Source organism: Pteronotus mesoamericanus, unplaced genomic scaffold (genome assembly GCF_021234165.1).
Source record: "Pteronotus mesoamericanus isolate MK-2021 breed Mesoamerican mustached bat unplaced genomic scaffold, CSHL_Meso_final contig_20, whole genome shotgun sequence".
Taxonomy (NCBI): Eukaryota; Metazoa; Chordata; class Mammalia; order Chiroptera; family Mormoopidae; genus Pteronotus; species Pteronotus mesoamericanus.
Genome location: NW_026555085.1, coordinates 82180358 through 82199941, shown reverse-complemented (window position 1 = coordinate 82199941; position 19584 = coordinate 82180358). Strand labels below are relative to the sequence as shown.

The window sequence follows — 19584 nt, the reverse complement described above, 5'->3', positions numbered from 1 at the left end:
ATGTTTACTATAGAAAAGGCAACCCATGGAAAGGGAGAAAACATTTACAAATTATTTATCTAATAAGAGGTTAATACCCGGAATATACAGGGTGGGGCAACAGTAGGTTTACATTTGTTTGTAAGGGGAATAATATAATAATTATAAATAATACAAGAATAAGCTGTTTCCTGCACTCACAACCGTAAACCTACTTTTTCCCCACCCTATAAAATGAATTCCTACAATTCTACAACAAAAAAGCAAACAAGTCAATTTAAAAAATAAGCAAAGGATCAAACAGACATTTCTGCAAAGAAGACATACAAATGGCCAATGAGCACATGAAAAAATGGTCAAGATCACTAATCATTAAGAAAATGCAAATCAAAGATAGAATGAGAGACACACCACACATATTAGAATGACTACAATCAAAAAACATAAAATAACAATGGTAAGGACATAGAAAAATTGAAATCCTTGTGTCCTGTAAAATGGTGCAGCAATTATGGAAAACTATGGTGGTTCTTCAAAAATTTAAAAAGAGAATTACCATATGACCCACTTCTGGGTGAATACCAAGAAGAATTGAAAACAGGAACTTAACAGATATTCATGCACTCGTGTTCATAGCATCATGGTTTGCGATAGCTGAAAGGCCGAAGCCACCCAAGTGTGCAGCAATGGAGGAATGAATCAACAAAACGTGCCATTTGTGTTCAATGGAATATTATTTGCCTTAGAAAGCAAGAAAATTATGACACACACTATGAAATGGATAAACCTTGAGGATATTATGCTAAGTAAATAAGCCAGTGACAAGATTAATACTGTACAATTATACTAGATAAGGTAGTCACATTCATAAAGACATAAAGTGGAACAATGGTGGCCAGGGGCTGGGAAGAGGTGGAATGAGGAGTTACTGTTTGACGAGTGCACAGTTTCAGTTTTGCAAAGTGTAAACAGTTCTGGGGATGGATGGGGGTAATAGTAGCACTGCAGTGTGAATGTACTAAATACAACAGATTGTACACTTAAAAAAGGTTAAGATGGTAAATTTTATGTGTAATTTTATCACAATTTTTAAAAAATGTCACGTCCACTATAGAATTTTAGAAAATATATAATGTTGGCTAAGTCGTTTCCAAAACTTTTTCTCCACTTACCCTTTAGGGAAGTTCTGGACATCTTTCACCCAGGTACTCCTGAAATCACGCAGATTCCTCAACGTTTGACCCTGATTTGTTTGTCTTCCCCATACGAGGTAGCTCTAGAAACTTCCCAATCCCTCACTCTGGTCACAGACCTGTCCAAGGCTCTGCTCAGGGCCAGGGAGCTTCTTAGGTCAGGTGTGCCAAGAGCACCTGGAAAATCTGTTTTACCTAGTTGTAAATCAATTCAATAGCTTTTACTTGATAATTATCCCTTAGAGTTCCATACAAGTACACAACTGGGCATAACTGTGATTGCTCTGCCAAATCTGCAGCTAAGGGCCCTTTTATCATTAAGCTGCAAAAGTAACATTTAATCTGCAGAAGGGCCATTTGCCACATAGGTAACACAGGATGGTATTCAGATAGCATTTATGGCCATGGGGCAAGAAAAGAATTACAGCTAACTCCATTGCTTGCAATCTCGCATATTCTTGATGCCATTTTTCTTCAGATCATACCTCTACAAGTTCTGAGCAACTTCATTGCAATCAGTAGACAGCCAGATAGAGGGCAATAATCATAACTTTGCATTCTAGACAGGCCCTCTAATAGACCGAGGTTCCAATTCTACTGGTGCCACCCACAAATCTATGGCCTTGAGAGGTCACTTGAACTGTACAATAGGACCAATAATATCAACTCTCAGGAATGTGATAATTAAATGAGGTAACATATGGAAACTCCTTGCTTGTTATGAGTCTCTTCAAATGTTAGTTTCCTTCCTCTTCCCAGCATGCTTATTCTAGATCCGGCTCCAAAATCTCCTGATTAATTGAAGCCTGACCACTCCCTATCTGTTTCTGCCTGGCAGGCACTGTTTAGGTCGGATGAGTAAAGTTCCAACACTAATAAAGGCTTCATGGCTATGGAAGGAGGTACATGAATGAATAACTCTGGTTTGCACAGACAGAAGGAAAATGTTTCCCTTTTGCTTCTTTAAAACCAATTCCTGAACCAAGCATGGTAACAATATATATTGTCCAAAGTGGACATCGTTTAAGGTGATAGGTTTTATTTAGGAGAGTGGTAGATCCTCAAAATTTGAAAAATGCACTTGCCATTTGTAAAACTCTAAATCAGCAATTTTCAAATGGTGCGCTACAAGGATTCTAAGAGCAAGCAATACCTGACCATTTAGTCGGAGGCACTGACCTCTCTTCCTTTAGACGGCCAAAGGAAAAAAATGACAACAGCCGACACAACGAGAGCTGTCCAGTGTGAATGAATCAAAATTGTACCTATTTTTTTGTTAGATCGGCAAAAAGTATATTTCTTGGTGTGCTGTAGAACTTTAGTAATTAGTTGTTGTGTGCCATGAGATGAAAAGGTTGAAGATCGCTGCTGTAAATGAACTTTTTAAAAAATGATGTGGTATACCACTTTTTTTTCATAGCTCTCTCTTAGTGTCTCTCCCATCCCACCTCTGCTGTTCCCATAACTGATGGAGAAGTAATTTAATGTAGGATCATTTTATAGGTCTGTGTTTGGCACTAATTTTAATTTCTACTCATGTACAAGTTATTACTGCCCACTCTCCTGAAACAGTGCATTCCACACACAGTTTAATGAAGGTCATATTTTTTGGACTACATTAATCTGTCTCAGAGCAAATGAATAAATCACCTGTCGTTCTGTTGTGGAGCTCTCTCTAATTGCTTTCTTTTTTTGGCAAATAAATTAGAAACGTCATGTTTGTTTCTAAGCAAACATAAGCTCGTGATGACTGGTACACAAGTCACCAACTAAGAGTTCATAGAGGCACTTGAATTACTTCAGGGATGTAAATCCAGATACTGGATTTTCTACTGGTTATTTTTACTGGAAATTGGGGTAAGGTAGGAGATGAGGGAGCAAGATGTGAAATCAACAGTGACCCCAAACAGTTTTCTCTGGTGGTCACTGTTCATACACACTCTACATTACTGCCGTCATTCATCGCCTTCACCCCTGCTGTCATGGGCTGGTAACTGCTGTTTAGATGACTAATGTTATCTGATAAAATTATTTAGAATTGTACTGACTCAGACTAATGCAGCTATGACATGGCAAGGTGTTTAACAAGCAATGAGGAAATTGTTACAAATTCATCTTCCCATTGGACAACCCTTGAGGTCCACTTCCACCTGCAAATGACCATTGCCAAACACTGGACTCAATCTCTCTCTCTAATAGCAAGCACCACCCATAGCAATAAAAATAGCAACTAGAACTTTTTTCCCCTTCTTTAGTGTCTCTGATCTCTGGGAACTATACTTCACATACCAAATTTCCCAAACCAGAAATCTAGAGGTTGGGCTGGATTTATCTGAGGACATGAGAAACAGCAACCCATGCGACCTCCTAATCACTGGTGCTGTCAGCTCTGGATCTGTGCGCTTCTCTCCGTATTCCTGCGGCTACCATCAGGCATCTAGCGCTACCTCCCCAGGAACCCCGAGCCAGCCTCTGAGATCCCTCCGTCTCCGCAGTGTGGCCGGAGACACCGTCACTGAGGGCAAATCTGGACACAGAAGTTCTTTGTTTATCTTTCAAACCTCTCATTTGACACCTACTCATCCCAGGATAAAGCCGCAACTCATTAATCACTCATTAATCGTATTCAAAGTCCCCATGACCTGTCCCTTGTTTACTTTGTGGTCTCATTTCTTTCTAATCTTTCTCTTTATTCCGTGCTCCAGAAATACTTACTTGCCATACTTCTACCACACCGTTCTACTTCTCTTGCTTATCTGTACTCTTTTATACCTTTTCCACTTTGTTAAAATGCTTCCAATCCCCCTTTCCCTGGCCTTCCCCACTTTGATCTTGGAGTTACATCTTGGGAACCTTGCCTTGGAGGGCTGGTTAGGGGCCTCTGCGCCCTCATCACCTAGGGTGTGGGGTCAGGAGTGTGACGAGTTAGTGGTCAGCCCTACCCTGCTGTGCTTCTGTGGAGACTGATTCACTGGGCGGCTCCTCCATTTCCTCATCAATTCCATATATTTTCACTGAAAGTTTACCAGAGAGCTAGATGGACATCTTCATAGCCGCCACCAAGCACAAAATGTAAGATTTCATGACTACAAAAGACGATAACAGTGCCCTTTAGCCACAGAGAGAGAGGGTTCCCACAAACCCCCATCAAAAAGTATTTCACGAGGAGGGAATATAATCATCTGGCTTATATAGAGATACCTGCTATATTAGAGATTCCTTAGCCTGTTATGTTTGGACAGTTTTCAAATTGTGTACTGACACAGTCCTGGAAGATTCTCTGGATGAGGGAAAGGCATTGAAAGTCAGACCCTAGAATATTTTCCCCTTTGATACTCTGAGGGAGCATCTTTGTTGAGCACAGTACATCTCTGGAACTGACCTTGGCCTGGTCTGAGTTGAGACTGCTTTGAGTACTGACCTGTAAATGAGACTAAATGTACTTCTATACCATTACACCCAATAAATGATTTTTGTAGAAAAGCAAATTGTACACAGATGGGGTAGCTTCTGCTAGCTAAGAGAAACCATACACCTCTCTTCCTTCATTTTTATTTCTTTGTTTCAGGAACTCAAAATCATAATTTTCAAACAGATCTCATTTTTGTGCTTCTTTGTGGCTTTAAGTCATTTAAATCCACCAAACCCACTGATGTTGCATACTATTTTTTAAAATAAAAAAAGTAAAAGAGAGGCAGAGGCAACAGTCATTGATTCATTATAAACTTTTTTTTTTCCGCAGAAGATCATCTCAGTTCATGTATAACTTTTTTTCCAAACCTTCTCAATTCAGAGGCTAACATTTTAAAAGTTGTGAGGGAGATTGGTCTGAACTTTGCCTTTGGTTTACATATGCAAAAGATTTGCAAATAATTAACACTATACACGAGATAATAAAGGGGCTGTTGAATCTATTTCAGAAAAACACTCCAACATTCTTGGAAGCTACTTGTAAACTGTGTTCATATTCTTTTTATTATTTATTGATTTAGAAAGAGAGGAAGGGAGATGAGACAGGGGGAGGAAGGGGGAAGGGGGAGGAGAGAGAGAGAGAAGGAGAGAGATTGATTTGTTGTTCCGTTTATTTAGGTATTCATTGGTTGCTTCTTGTATATGCCCTGATGGGGCAGGGGGGAGCAGGTGGAGGGGCATTCAACCCGCAGCCGTGGTGTATCAGGATGATGTTCTAACCAACTAAGGCACCTGGCCAAGGCTACACTGTGTTCACATTCTTCTCAAGGGAACTTGCTTTAAATAATCTAAAAGGCATTACTTTATCATTAATAAACTAGGACTATATTATTCATTATACTTGAATGTAGTACCCATATGTAAAAAACTATGCCACTCCCATCTTTTCAGTATACCAGCCCACTTTTGGTCTTAGTTATATTTTACTGTGTTACATTCTAGCTTGCCGTAACTGAAAATTAAGTGATTTAGGCACCAAAAAAGGGAAAGTAAGACTACATCAAGAAACCTCAATAAAAAATTTACATTATTTAGAATTGAGCTAAATACACACAACAAAAACTCTACAACATGGGATGGTGAAGAAAATGAAAACATTTCCAAAGGTATTTATTGAGAAATAGTAAAGATGTACATATTTTTACAAGCTTTAATATTAATTTACATTTCTTTAAATTATGTAGGCCCCCAATATCTATATTTTACTAATACATAACAGAAACCCTTGACTTTGACTGTGAGATCTCCATCATGCTACCATAGTAAGGAGTCAAAATGCAACTTTGGCTCATGATGCTTAAGTTTGTTTTTAAAAGAAATACTAAATGCCATATTCACTGAGAATGTAGGCTTGTCATAGACAAATGAGCTTTAAAAAAATTCATACTGGAGAATGCTGTTGACACTATTTTGCATCTTAGCTCACCAGAGACCAAGGGAAAAAGAATTTTTAGAGAGTAATTATCTACTTCTGTGCACTAACTTCATGATTCTAAATGTTTTATTTTGCCTCTAAATTTGATTTACAAACTTTTGCAGGGGTATAGTGACTTAATCTTGTATGTTGTAATATTATACCCAGGCCACCTATCTTGATATTTCAGGTACAACACAAGATGGTTACCTTTCCTAGTCACATACCACATTTGTACATAAAGTAGCCAAAGACTCATTTTAGTTGCAGAATATTTTTCAAACTTGTTTACAATAAGGCACAATATTCTATAGGTAAATAGAATGTGGATATTGCCAAAGGGGCTGGTTGTTTGTTGGTTAACCTTTTTTTTTTTTTCAGATCAGAAAGGAAGAGGATCTTCCGTTACGAAGGTGGGAAGGGAAGGGTTCTCGTCTGAGCATGCTCAAAGTCACATGACAAGATGTGATGTTGGCTCATTGGCCTGCTCCATCGTCGTGCCAGACAAGCTCTTCTCCTTCTACCTAGCCTTCAGGTTTTATGCTGGCAGCCTCCTCTGAAACGTAATCAGAGGAGGAGATGTGTGTGAGAAACAGCACTGGGTGAGGCGATCACAGACCCTCTTTTTTGCCCTGTGAGGGGTTGTTCCTCCCTGCACCTGCGGGCTTAGCAGCATACGAAGCCTTGCTTGCTTGATATGAAAAAGGATGAAAAATTTAGATGTAATGCCACAATTCTGTCATTTAGAAACTGGCCATAGAGTAAAGATAATCTTGTTTTATTCACAGTAATAAATATTGAAGGTTTTAGTGCACAAAATATAATTATTGATAATCAATGCAGCTCTTTCATTTTTAAACTGTTATTTTCAAGCTAAAGGCTAACAGAAATATATAATTATTATTATTATCATCATTATTATTATCATTCCAACCTTAATTTGTCTGCAACTGTACTTAGGGCAGAGGTGGCCAAAGGCTACAAAATTTAAAGAATAAGTTTAAGGTTTGTGTGATGAAATTACAATCTGATGTAAAATTGGATCTCAATCTCTTTCTGCCCAGTGTAAACATGGCCTTCGCATTCAGTCAAGAAATACAGGTTTATAACCTGGAAAATAAAATCGCATTTCCACACTGAATGTTGTGATCGGTGTGCAAAGCACTGACCTTCTGGGAGCCACTGAGCCTCCGAGGGAGAGCTACCACAGCCAGCCTCTGGTCGGGGGCGCTGCCGGTGGCTGGGCTCCAGCCCCACGTCGTGACTTTTTAAACACAGAACTGCAGGTGCAGACATCATTAAAACACTCCTAGGTCTTGAAGTCTTAAATTTCCACAGGGGAAATCGTGTCACACAAAATGACAGGAGAACCTGTATCATGTTCCTAACATGGGCTACACACCAAGAAAAAAAAAACATGCAAACACAACGAGGCCAGGTTCTCCTTGCAATGAACGCAGTCCGTTGTGCAGTGACAGCACAGGGAGAAACCAAGGTACGCACGCCTGCAATGGAGAGAAACTGGATTGATGTGTAAAGACAGAGAAGCAGGGACTATTCCACCATTGTAATTTCAGTAATGCAGCCAAGATCCGGCTCACTTACTAATCTATTTTATGATGATATTCTAGGTAAAATTTTCATTGATTCACGTTTTTCCTTAGAAGCCATCTGGGGCATCCACTTTCCACTACTAGTAACATCTCACTTTTGCAATGGCATTGGAAAAAAATACACTTAGCTTTATCTTTAGCCATGTTTACTCAATGTGAATTTTAAGCCACGTTCATGGCATAGTCATAGAAAATTTAGGTGATACTTGTTTATCATTTTTTATGAGAAAATTTTCCTCTATGCAACTTACATTTATCAAAAAGTCAAACTCAAAACAGTGCAAGTCGTCATGAATATGGCTCTTAGTTTTCTCCAATAAAACTGTAGAAAGGGTACTCAGGATTTCAACATACATTTCACTTTCTAAGTAAAGGTCCCACAGTCTTTCCCAAACCTTCTGCTTATGGTTGGATGCACAAATAGTTGCCTCATATAATTATTGGAATTATTAAGAACCCAAATAAAACACAAGCTTTCTTTTATTATCATTGTTTTCTTATTGCAACAAATACTCAGCTTCTTCCTGATGCAGTCTTAAGCTTTGATAGCTTGAATTTTAAATTTGGTCATGTTAAGAATGATCACAAAGGTTTTTGTTTTTCATTATCTACAGAGATTTTTAACCAAAGTTACATTGTAACACACAAATGCTGTCTTGTCTTTAAGGCACAACACATCAGTATGAACATTCTGTTTGCCAAACTTAAAAAAAGAGACAATATCAGATTCCCATGTCCCCTCCCGCTTCCCTCCCCAACAAATGAAAGAAAAATTGCATCCACTTTCAAAATCAGCTGCTAATAAAGTCACAGTAAATTATTTTCATCAATAATTTACACAAATTACAGGTCTAGATAGGACTGTCCTTATACAGTCTGAGTGCATTCCAATTCAGATTTTCTGGGCTAGGTAGGCTAAAGTCAGATTCAAACCTCAGGGCTGAGAAGATCTCCCATTTTGAGGAATGTTGTTGAACACCACCTTGTCAGACGGAGCATGTGTTGGTGCTTTGTCAGGGTAAGAGTTCTTTGCTAAAGCTGTTAATTCCAGTTAGGACTCATTCCGTGTGTACCAGCAACCTCCACAGATTTTTTTTTTTTTTTGTTAAATCATTAAAGTGTTGTAAATATAAGACCATAGAGCTTCCTTTCTGTAGCGCTAAAGTTTAATTCCGTTCAGCAATCTGAATTCTTCATTCTGGAATTTTCATTCCAAATATGATTTCATCCTTTAAGACAATTTATATGTGTAAAGCCAGAGGCATTGAATCACACATAAAAATTCAGTGTACTTGAAATATTAAAAAAAAAAACAAAACAAAACAACGGATCTCCAGCTAGAGAACACAGTTACAAATATTCTAATTCCAGTGCTTGATGTAGAGCCAAGAGGTCTGAGTGACTTGATATCCTCCAAAAGGGCATGTTGTGCTGTGTGGTTAAGAGGGAGGGATGGGAGAGAGAAGGGGAAGGAATGGAGAGAGATCATAACTATTGTCTCAGTGAAGCAGCCATACACACAAGGATGTGTAGTCCACCCAAGTTCAAGGGAAGGAGTTTAAGATAGGGATGATCATATCTGAAGGCTTGGTAGCATCAATATGGCATTGTCAAAAAATAGAGAAATAGATCTGAACTGTATTGTAATGAAAGGAAAAACAAATATTGGGATTTCTTAGGTAGTGTAACATTTATTCTGCCAAGGACTTTACCCCCAGCAGCATCTGGGAAAGCAATATGGGCCTTAAAGTCCTATGTAGCTGATGGAAAGCAAGTTTTAATCACTGCATCACTCCTAAAGTTCCACCTCTCAGTTAAAAATAAAATTTAAAAGTGATAAACTTCCTAAGCCCAAGGTCTTTTGTCCTTCTGAGAGGAAAAGAGTGAGTCCCTTTCTGTGTAAAGGGGTAACTTGAAGCTGGACTTTATGAGTATAAGGTAGAAAATAAAGTGGGGATGATCGACTTTCTTCCCTTTCTGGGGTAACTAATTTGTCAGTGGAGTTGACTGATTTCCTTCACTGGTGTGGGACTGAGACAAAGCTCCCTAGCAACCGCTCTCACTGGGGGAGACACGCGCAAGGAGACGAGAATGGGTTCTCGCGGGGCGAAAATTCTTAGCCATTACAATGGTTTGTGGACCTACAAAAATATACCAGTATCTGCTCTACGTATGGTATTGAAATTTCATAGAAGGATGTGATCAGAAAAAAACAGGTATAAAATGACTCCACTGTGGATGATAATGAAAAAAAAAAAACACTGCACTAGAGCAATTAATGAAATCAAGGCATTATTTGTAAGTTTTGGCTGATACATCTTATAGAATATGTATATATATATTACATATTTATACATTTAATGAAAAGACATTTGTATAAAAATGGAGAATGTATTTTATTATGAAAATTAATCATTAAAGTACTAATCACTCTTGTTATATAATTCTTTGCTGTCTAATATGGTAGCCTCTAGTCCCATGTAGCTATTGAGTGCTTAAAATGTGGCTTGTCCAGTTCAAAATACATATTGTATTTCAAAGACTTAGGATGTAAAAAGAGAATGTAAATATCTTATTAATAATTTTTGTATTTGTTAGGTGTTGAGACAGTAACATTTTGGATACATTGGATTAAAATATATTACTAAAATTAATTGTCTGATTTTACTTTTTTAAAATATGGCTTCTAGAAACTTTAAAATTACAAATATGGTTTGTATTATATATTTCTATAGGGGAGTGCAGTTTTCCTAATCTTCAAAATTTCTTCTTCAATTTACAAAAAAATACCCTATATAGATCAAATTAAACACAGAAATTCACTCAGAAGTACTTTTGTTTTCATTCAGCTCAGATCTATTTGTAATAACAAAATAGTACTTAATATTTCTGCACATGCGATTATAGCTACATTCAAAGGAAAGCATGCATTATGGATACTAGAGAAACCAGCCACCTGTGTTTCAAAATAGAATTATAAGCCTTCACCATCACCAAAACTGTACCTACATAAACAACCATTTGGAAATAGCATTCTATCCGAGGTTCTTATGCTCTTGGAGTCATGCCTTTTCTCCTGAAGTTTTAGGTGTAAAGCAGAAGTTATAACAACTGGTATACCAAATCTAGTTTTTCATGCTATGGATAACCGGGTATAAATTAATTTTCTAAGTCATCTACTGCTTTGGGTTTGGTAAAGTGAATTTTATTAGCCCTGACCCAAATATATGTGAATTTCACATAGGCTAAATAAAAGACAGGAACAATAAAATGTTCACTGTAGTGGCTGCAATGACTGTTACTTGCTGTATGTTATTATACTGTCAATATGAAAACAGAAGTAACATGGACTCAGGACACTGACAAATATCTTCTGGAGTTTTTTCTTGCACTGAGTGCAACTGGAAGGATTTCAAATAGTAGTCAGCAAAGAAAGTTGTATTTCTTGAGGCTGTGTCTACAGGGCCAGTGTGCTGTCCAGGGCTGCTGACACTGACGAAACCGAGGTGCTTTGTGGGAAGCTGAGCCTGCCAGGCTCTCTCAACATCAATGGCTTCCAACACATCACCAAACGTTTTCAAGTGGGAACACTTTCCCCTTCTCCATTTTGCTTGATTTGAATTGACTATACACATAAATTGCTTCCTTTCCTTTATCATGAAAGCTCTAAACTTAGAGAGGAAATTGATTATATTGATATCTTTTCCTTTTTTTTTTTGGCAAACAAAAATCAGGTAAACACTTCAGCACATGCAAGTGTTTAGTGAAGGCTTTATTAGATGATGATTTGAAATCTCCTCAGGACATAAAGGACAACATTCTTTCTATGTGAAACAATATAAGCAGATATGTCATTGTTTCAAAATATTAATTCATCATTTTGCTTTGTTTTATGAATTATATCACTTTTATCCTGGCTAGATAATAGTTTTGCTGTCACTCACAGGAGGAAGCAGTAAATCTCTGTTGTGTTGACTTAACAGTCCGGGTTCTGGGCCAGTCCTGGTACCATTCCTCTTTTGATCTTGGACCAGCTATTTAATAGTTTTTAACTGCCTTGGTTTCTTCTTCAGAAATATGGGCCAGATGATAAGGCTTATTTAAATACCTAGGGCCTATGAGATCTTCTGAATATGTTCAGAGCCAGCTGCTTGGCTTCACTCATATACCAATGGCTCACCAAAATAGACAACACTCTTGTAGAAGATGTGAGGCATGTAGCCTCTAAGTCTCTACAACAAGTTGGCACAAAAGGATCTGAATAGTACATCCCATTCCAACAGCACTTATTAAATTTTCTCACATCAGTTTCTGCTTCAGTTATTACGTCCGCCCTCAGCATTTGTCATCAGGGAGCACGCTTGCTCCTAGGTACTCACGAGGACCCGATGGCACAGAGGACGGGTGAGGAGAGGGAAAGAACTGAATCCCAGGGTTTTCTGTAAAGCTCATTAAACTTCTTTATATTGTGAAATTCGCTGTGCTTAAAATGGTTATGTATTTCCCAATCTTTCTTATATCAGTGTGTATTACACATACACACACAAATAAATATAAATTTTCCTGCATTTCCTATTGAATTTCAGGCAAAAAATGCTAGGCTCCAAATGGTTTATTTGAATGTAAGTATTGACCTTCTCATGCTTTTACTGTTTTGCATCTATCAATTTAAATCATTTGTCAAGCTGCCATTGGGCCAAACTATAGGAATGCAAACAAAAAAGCTTGCATTAGAAGTATCACACCAACATTGTTTGAGACAGGTTACCTTTTTTGCTGCCTGTTCTTCTTCTACACCATCCCCAATTACAACATATACTACTTTTCTGCCAAACCTTTGCATTATTCGTTCAAAGCAACTTTCTTTTCCTGGAAGATAAATGAGATAAAGTTCAGAGTGAAGTTACCTGGTTAGCGGCATGCTCCTCATCTCGGCCATCTCCAATCACAACATAAGTTATGTTAGTGCCAAATCTGGACACTATACGCTCAAAACAGCTTTCCTTGCCTGAAAAACAATGCACTGCTTATTCTTCCAGCCATTGCATTCATTAACCTAAAGATTCATATAAAGTATTAAATTAATTTCTCTTGAACATCAATCACTTAAACTAGCTTGCAACCTCTGGGTTAATGAAATCAACAAATATGTTTGAGTAATGTTAAGTCTTTACTTGGGACAGATTATTAAACAAATGTGTTCCATGCTTCAAAAACATCCATGGGGTTAAGCATTTGACCCAGAGAAAATTTTAATGTCTTCCACTCTACCAAAAGGACATCGGAACAAGCTTACAAGCAACTGTACGTTTTAACAGTTACCTTTTCATTCTATATATCAATTGTATCGTTTGTTTTAAATAATATAGAGAAGTCAGCTAAAAATACTGTGAATTACCAAAGGTTCACCCATAAGGAAAGAGGGAATACTAAGATGTGAATTTACCTTGATATATAACTTTTTCTCCAAGTGGCTGGGAGCTAGTCTGCTCAGATTAAATGAACTAAGAGTGCTGTTTGAGCCACAGCATGGGCGACATCAGTATCCTCTGATTGCACTATGGGAATAATGCCACGGGATTTCTATGTGTTCTTCACTTTTGTAACATTGGCATTATTCTCTGAATTTCATTCCCAGGATGTTCATGTAGTCATGGCTACTTTTTGTACTTTTTCTTAATCTGATAGTTCCAAAAAAAATAATAGCTTAAAGGAAAATATAGAAATGATTTTTTTCAGATTAAACATTGGGAATAATTTGGCCAATAAGAAAAATATTGTCCTTACTAGAAGAAATGTTTAACCTGGTATAAAATTATTTGTCATAAAGCAAAGTTCTATATATTAATCTTCCTAGAATAAATGCATACATTTATGTAAAAATGCATGGGGTTGACATCAGGGCTCGGAACTGTGGTGCCGATAACAATGTGGAATTTACTTTACCAAAGCTTTGCTCTAACTGTATTTCTGAAACAGCTGCAATGAAGGACGCCTTTTGCCTGTGTCAGTATCAAAACTCTGCAAGGGCCAGGGCAGGTTATTTTTGGGAGGGGATTTTAGGATTTTGAACTTCTCTTGTCAAGGTGCCAGAGCCTAAAATTGTTGACCTTCAGGGCAGGTTACACAACCCATCTATTTCCCAGGCATTTCCTTGACAGACAGGGAATAGAGGAGCTGTTTTTTTTTAACTCTTTCAGGACGGCAGAAGTTAATGAATTTTTGTTTTCGTAAGTTTACTAGAAGTCTTAGTGTGGGAAAGGCACTTAAACGTCAAAGATGGCTCCACAGATAGATAGTCCCCAAATAAGGGAGGTTGTCATCCTTTAATTGCTCCTGAACATTTTTGGAAATGTGGATTTCTAGTCATTCATGTGTTATGATTGTTCCAATTATGTTTTCTAATTCATGAAATTAAATTTTTTTTTCAGAAATTAAGGACTCTAGTCCAATCCATCTGACACTCCTCTGCCAAAGGAGTATTTTTATGTTAGATCCAGATTACATGTGCAAGGATAAAATACTGTGTGCCGTATTAGTAAAAGACGGACTACCAGGGCTAGAAATGCTGCGTATTACTCGGGTGACGTGCGACAGGATGACAGGTACACTGAGTCAGAACTATCCAGCTGCCAAGTTCAGACAACAGTTCTCATAAAACTTGCACTTGTATAATGAGTTGTAGGGGACTTTGTTATTTGAGTGCTATCCAAATTTGCTTGATATTCTAATAGCAAAACTGATGAAACGGGCAATCATTCAGAGACACACATCAAGAAAATCCCCCCAAAGAAGTGAACACATTTCGCCAAGATTTTAGAAGTAATTGTCTTACCTATTTTAGTTGCACTGTAAATATTCTCAATGGGGAAAGCACCTCCTAAACTATAGAGCAGAACCTTCGCGAGTGCTGGGATCAGTTGGGTTGTCGTTACCAAGACATTTACGCAGTTACTCCTAAGATAGGGAGGAAATACGCATATTTGTTTTCTAATACTAAATAGATTCTGTTAGTACAGATTTTAAACTTTCCCTGTGGTCTCTGCATAAGCTAGTCTTCTATCCTTCTCGGAGTGCCTACCACCTGGTAGGCACCATGACAGGTGCTAGAAATACCTCCCAAAATGGGGAACATAGAAGAAAATGGGAAAAAAGAAGCCACAAATATGTTTTTCTCTCCCTCTTGATCACAAGAGGGATGTGGAGAGAGACAAGTAAACAGACAACTGTGATATTATGTCTGCTCTGTAATATTATAAATACTCCTCAGGTCCCTGTGGAACCTCAGAGAAGAACACCTCCCTCAGCCTTTAGCAGCCATGAGAAGGTTATCAGAGGGAGGGTGGCCTATCTTTGTTTTTTAAAAGCATTCGGGGCAAAAATCAATCAATCGATCAATTGATCAGAGCAAGTATTTTTTAGGGCGATAGGACTCAGTGTCTCCATTTTCAGACCCTGGGAAAGTAGAGGACATAGGCAGACAGAAAGTGAGAGGGTGCGTAACAGGCGTTTCTGGGTTTTGTATTAATAAAACCAAAGAGAGTCCCAATCAAGGGCCTGACCGATGGTGATGGATCCTGAAGGAGAAAAAAATGGAGGGGATCCTTGTTTAGTACAGAGGGGGCTGAATCCCTGATTCTTCTCTTCAGCGACAACAAAGGCAAATTGTGTCGAATGGCTAAAGGTTTAATCCTCTATAAACACTCCTCCCTTTGAGAGTGTGACTCCCACCCTGAAATTTACAGCTATTACTTTCATGAGAATAGTAGGGTGGAGGGAGAGGAAGCAACACCCAGAGAGGGGGAGCCGCTGTGAGTCAGCGATCTGGGGAGGAGGGACGGCAGGGGGACGGAACCACCCTGCTTTGTGGGACTCCAAACCACGCCTGTGAAATGGGGAGTTGGAAGGCATATCGTTATGAACCTTTCTCTATTAGATATTCTGTATCCTGAGCCTTTCACACATATTTGTGAGGGCTGTAAAACATTCTCTAGGGTTCTCTAGATTTATTTCCAGAAACCGGGCCTTAATGGTAACTTGGAAGAGCAAGTCACCTGCTAATTCACCATGGGTATGTATGATGTAGCCCTCAGTACACTTACTACTATGCATAGGTTCTTTAGATATATCATTTGTAAGGAAAGACTACAATTTACTCAAAAACAACTACAACACCTTTGTAATTAGAACCTTTTATAAGATTTTCATTTCTAAATGATCTCCACAGACATCTGATTTTATTTATAATAGGAGCTCTAATTCCTGGAAGCAAATGAGGAGGTCATCAACTTATATAAGATCAAGAAACAAAGAGTTCTAGAGGTAGAAGTTTAATAAATATCATGAATGTAATCCTAAATTTTACTGAGGACATAAAGATCCCGTTTGCCTATTATCAGAGAGAAACTCCCAAACAATGGCAAATTATGGATAATAATATATAAACACATTACTATATTGTGACACTTAAAGTTTTACATAATATTTTGTCAAAACAAGATGGTATTCAGTGTCATATATGAATGAAGATTATGGGATGAAAACTTGCTGGAATAAAATAAAGCAAAGACTTCTTAGTTCAGAGACGTAGATTTGAAGTCTAGTTTTATGTCTTATACTGCAACAGTCAAACTTACATAATTTCTTTGTTAAATTACTAACATTGGATATATTTATATGCAATTTTTAATAATACATTATAATGTTTAAATTACAAACATTGCATATATTTATAAACTGTATTACATATTTGTAAAATACAGACAAATATAAAGAAGAAAACGAAAAGCATCAATTATTTAACCATCCCGAGGTAGTAACTGTTCTTCCCATTCTGTACATTTAACAGAGTTTCTGTTTACACATAGATTTTTTCCCATTCAGATCATACTATGCATATCATTTTGCATTCTACTTTTTTCATTTCTTTATAGCATGAGCCTACTCATTTGTCATACTATTATTTCCCTTCTCCCAGCAAAACACAATGTGTGCAAACTACTCTTTCATGTGGCTACCCCATCATTTTTTAAAGTTAAGCTGGGTTACTTAGATGTTTTTGATTTCTCAATATTATAAATAATGCTAACTTACATATGAATTCTTTCCTATACATTTGATTATGCCCTCTGACTATATTAATAGAATAAAACGTAGAGTCAGGGGGTACAAACTTTGCTAAAAGCTCTGATCCCTAATTCAGCAATGTTTTGTATAAGCATCTGTTTTTCTGATATCCAGATGTTTTGTGAAAATTACCATGAGGGTAATACATGTGGATAACTTAGCAGATTTCATGGTACTTCAGTCCTCGGTGTGTAGTGACTTCTATTTCCCTTCATTTCCTTGTGATACTTTATTTCTTGAAAATCACACACCCATGTAGTTCTTTTAAGGCCATGTGTTTAATAATAGTCTCCATGCAATTACATTATATGTACCATGTATATACTCTATATAATAAGGAAACTTTTTTTTTGGTTTTAACTATCTAGGAGACCTCTTTTTAGAAATAAAAAAAGTTGTTGGGCTCCTCCCCAGAGAAATGCTCATTCCATGACACATCGCACACAATTGCAGGGGCTCGGACGTCCTCACATCCCAGCTCCCTTGACCGTTGGTCTCCATGTCACCCGTTGCAGAGATCCAGAGACAGCAAGTCTCATTATCAAAGCATCTGTAACTCTCAGACAATTCGTCCTCATGTGGAGCAAGAACCTCCTTTCCGACTCAGCCGTTCTAATTCCCTCTTCACAGACACAGAGAAACGTAATTCATTTTCAGCCTAACATGTCAAACAGTTGAATCGGTAGTATTGTTCCACACATGACTCTTCTGCAGACTAAACTCCGTGGTTTCTCCCTCCAGCTGTTCCTTTCATGTGGTTTCCACAGCTTAAACCCTCTGGCCATTTGGACACAAGATGCTTCAAACGTGTCACTGCCCACTGGAATGTGGTGCCCAGAACTGAGCGAAGTGCTCTGTCCTGGCTTCTCCAGTCTGACTCAGGAAGCTACTCTCCCCCCTCCCCATTTAGGCTGCGTTATCAGGGCAGTTGCTGGTCACGGTCAGTTTGTGGATAGAAGGGATGCGCAGGGTTTGACACACACCCATTTACCTCCTTATTCTCGATATTGGACTCTCCTTTTACCCTCCCAAGGTTTTTCTGTATCCTGACTCAGTCAGTCCAAAAACCCTCTTTTTGTGTGAATTTTGTATTACTCCCAGTTTGCTAAGCATGCTTTAAATAGTACCAAGATTCATCCTCACCCTACTGGCTATGTTTTTCCAGCTTTGTATCACTTTATTCATTAGCATTTATGGCACATAGTGCTCAACTAGTTATGTCTATTCAATTACATTATTGAGACTAACAAGTCAGTACTTCACTGTTTAGTTCAAAAAACCCAAAGGTTACAATTTTTCAAGACTTTTCTCTTCCTTTTTTGATGCATTTAAGTCATGTGTATTATCTATAATGACATAAAGACTTAAAAATATCCACTCTTCGCATAAACAGTATAGTTTTATTTGTGCCATCATCTCTTGTACTTTGTCACCAACAGCGATATCTTTTTTTATTAGAAGTCACATGATTTTCCTGGGGGGATTATTAGTGGTTATGAGGAAAGAAGGGTAGAGAGATGGGATCTCCCCGTTATCCTGAGAAATGGCAACCCACATCCTTCACCCCAAAACACACACACACATACACACACACACACACACACACACTAAAAGTCATGGGACTAAGTGAGCTGTTAGGTCCCTTCAGAAGCTAAAGCAGTCTAGGAATTAAAACATTTTTATATACGTTGTGTTATTAGTACTGTATCTTCAATACAATAAATACAGAAACTGTAGCCACACCACTTACCTAGTACTAATAATTGATAAAGACTTAAGTGCATTCGTTAGCCAGGAGTCTGTCAGGCCTTCGATCTCTGCCCTCAACTGCAGCCACGCATCTCTCTTGGCCGGGCCAAGGAGTCCTGCAACAGCGAAAGCAAGGCGGAGTCAAGAGCTGAGCGTTTTCCCAGAGTACCCAGGTTGTCTCCTTTCTGTCTCGTTTCAGATAGTTTCTATTTCAGCCTATATCAGGAACGGAGAGATGTCTAATTGATATTGATACTGATCCTTCATTTCAGAATTATCTGGTTATTCTTTCCACAAATATTTATTGAACGACTTCTAGATGTCAGGTACTGGGCTGTACTTGACAAGGGAGTCACAGCCTCCGCCCTCCCTGAACCCAGAATGTGGCACCAGGGATGCCCATCTCCCGAGGCGCTCTGACCGGCTCCCGCGTCTGGGCCCCGCTCCGGCCTGTGAGGCCGCAGGTCTGGAGGACAGGTCAGGGGCTTCCAGCCTCACCTAAGGGCAGCAATACCTCAGGGAGTCTGTCTGGAAATGCTTAGCTTCTTAATAATCACAATCATTACCACTTTGAAACGGATATAATGGCATTTTCATATGTAGTTTATAGAAATGTTTCTAATATTGATACTAAAGCTAGGACAAATATTTTCTTCTATAAGAAGTTAAGAATATTGTGTTGAAAATCCTAAAGTAGATGACACAGTTTCAGACAATGGTTAAAGACTATACTGAAGTTATGGTAAGAAAAGAAGTAGGCATGTTAATTTTTTTACTCAAGCCCTTCCTTTTACGGTAAAACAAGATGTGTAAATCAATTACAAAAGAAAGTTTCTTATTTTAATTGCATTTCAGTATACCAGAAACACATATATAGGTGAATAATTTTTTTAAATGAAAATTTATAGTTTCTGGACAGTCTCACTTGTCTTTATCCCAATACAGAGATGCTGAATGTGTCACAGAACATAGACTTGTTTATACTTTTTAAGATCTAAGATTATTTATTAGTAATCTTGTTAACTTTGAAATAATTTTA

General features: G+C 38.0%; 1 protein-coding gene across 6 annotated transcripts in view; it reads right to left on the bottom strand.

The window, feature by feature from the left end:
- Positions 1–5762: 5762 nt before the first annotated feature.
- Positions 5763–19584, bottom strand: part of EYA4 (EYA transcriptional coactivator and phosphatase 4) — a 253569-nt gene continuing 239747 nt past the window's right edge. For all 6 annotated transcript variants that reach the window (XM_054569991.1, XM_054569990.1, XM_054569992.1 and 3 more), the window contains 4 exons: positions 18547–18661; positions 14506–14627; positions 12439–12539; positions 5763–9101 (listed from right to left, as the gene is read on the bottom strand). In XM_054569991.1, coding sequence (XP_054425966.1) covers positions 9021–9101; positions 12439–12539; positions 14506–14627; positions 18547–18661 — 419 coding nt within the window. In that variant the 3' untranslated portion in view covers positions 5763–9020. The remainder of the gene's footprint in view (positions 9102–12438; positions 12540–14505; positions 14628–18546; positions 18662–19584) is intronic.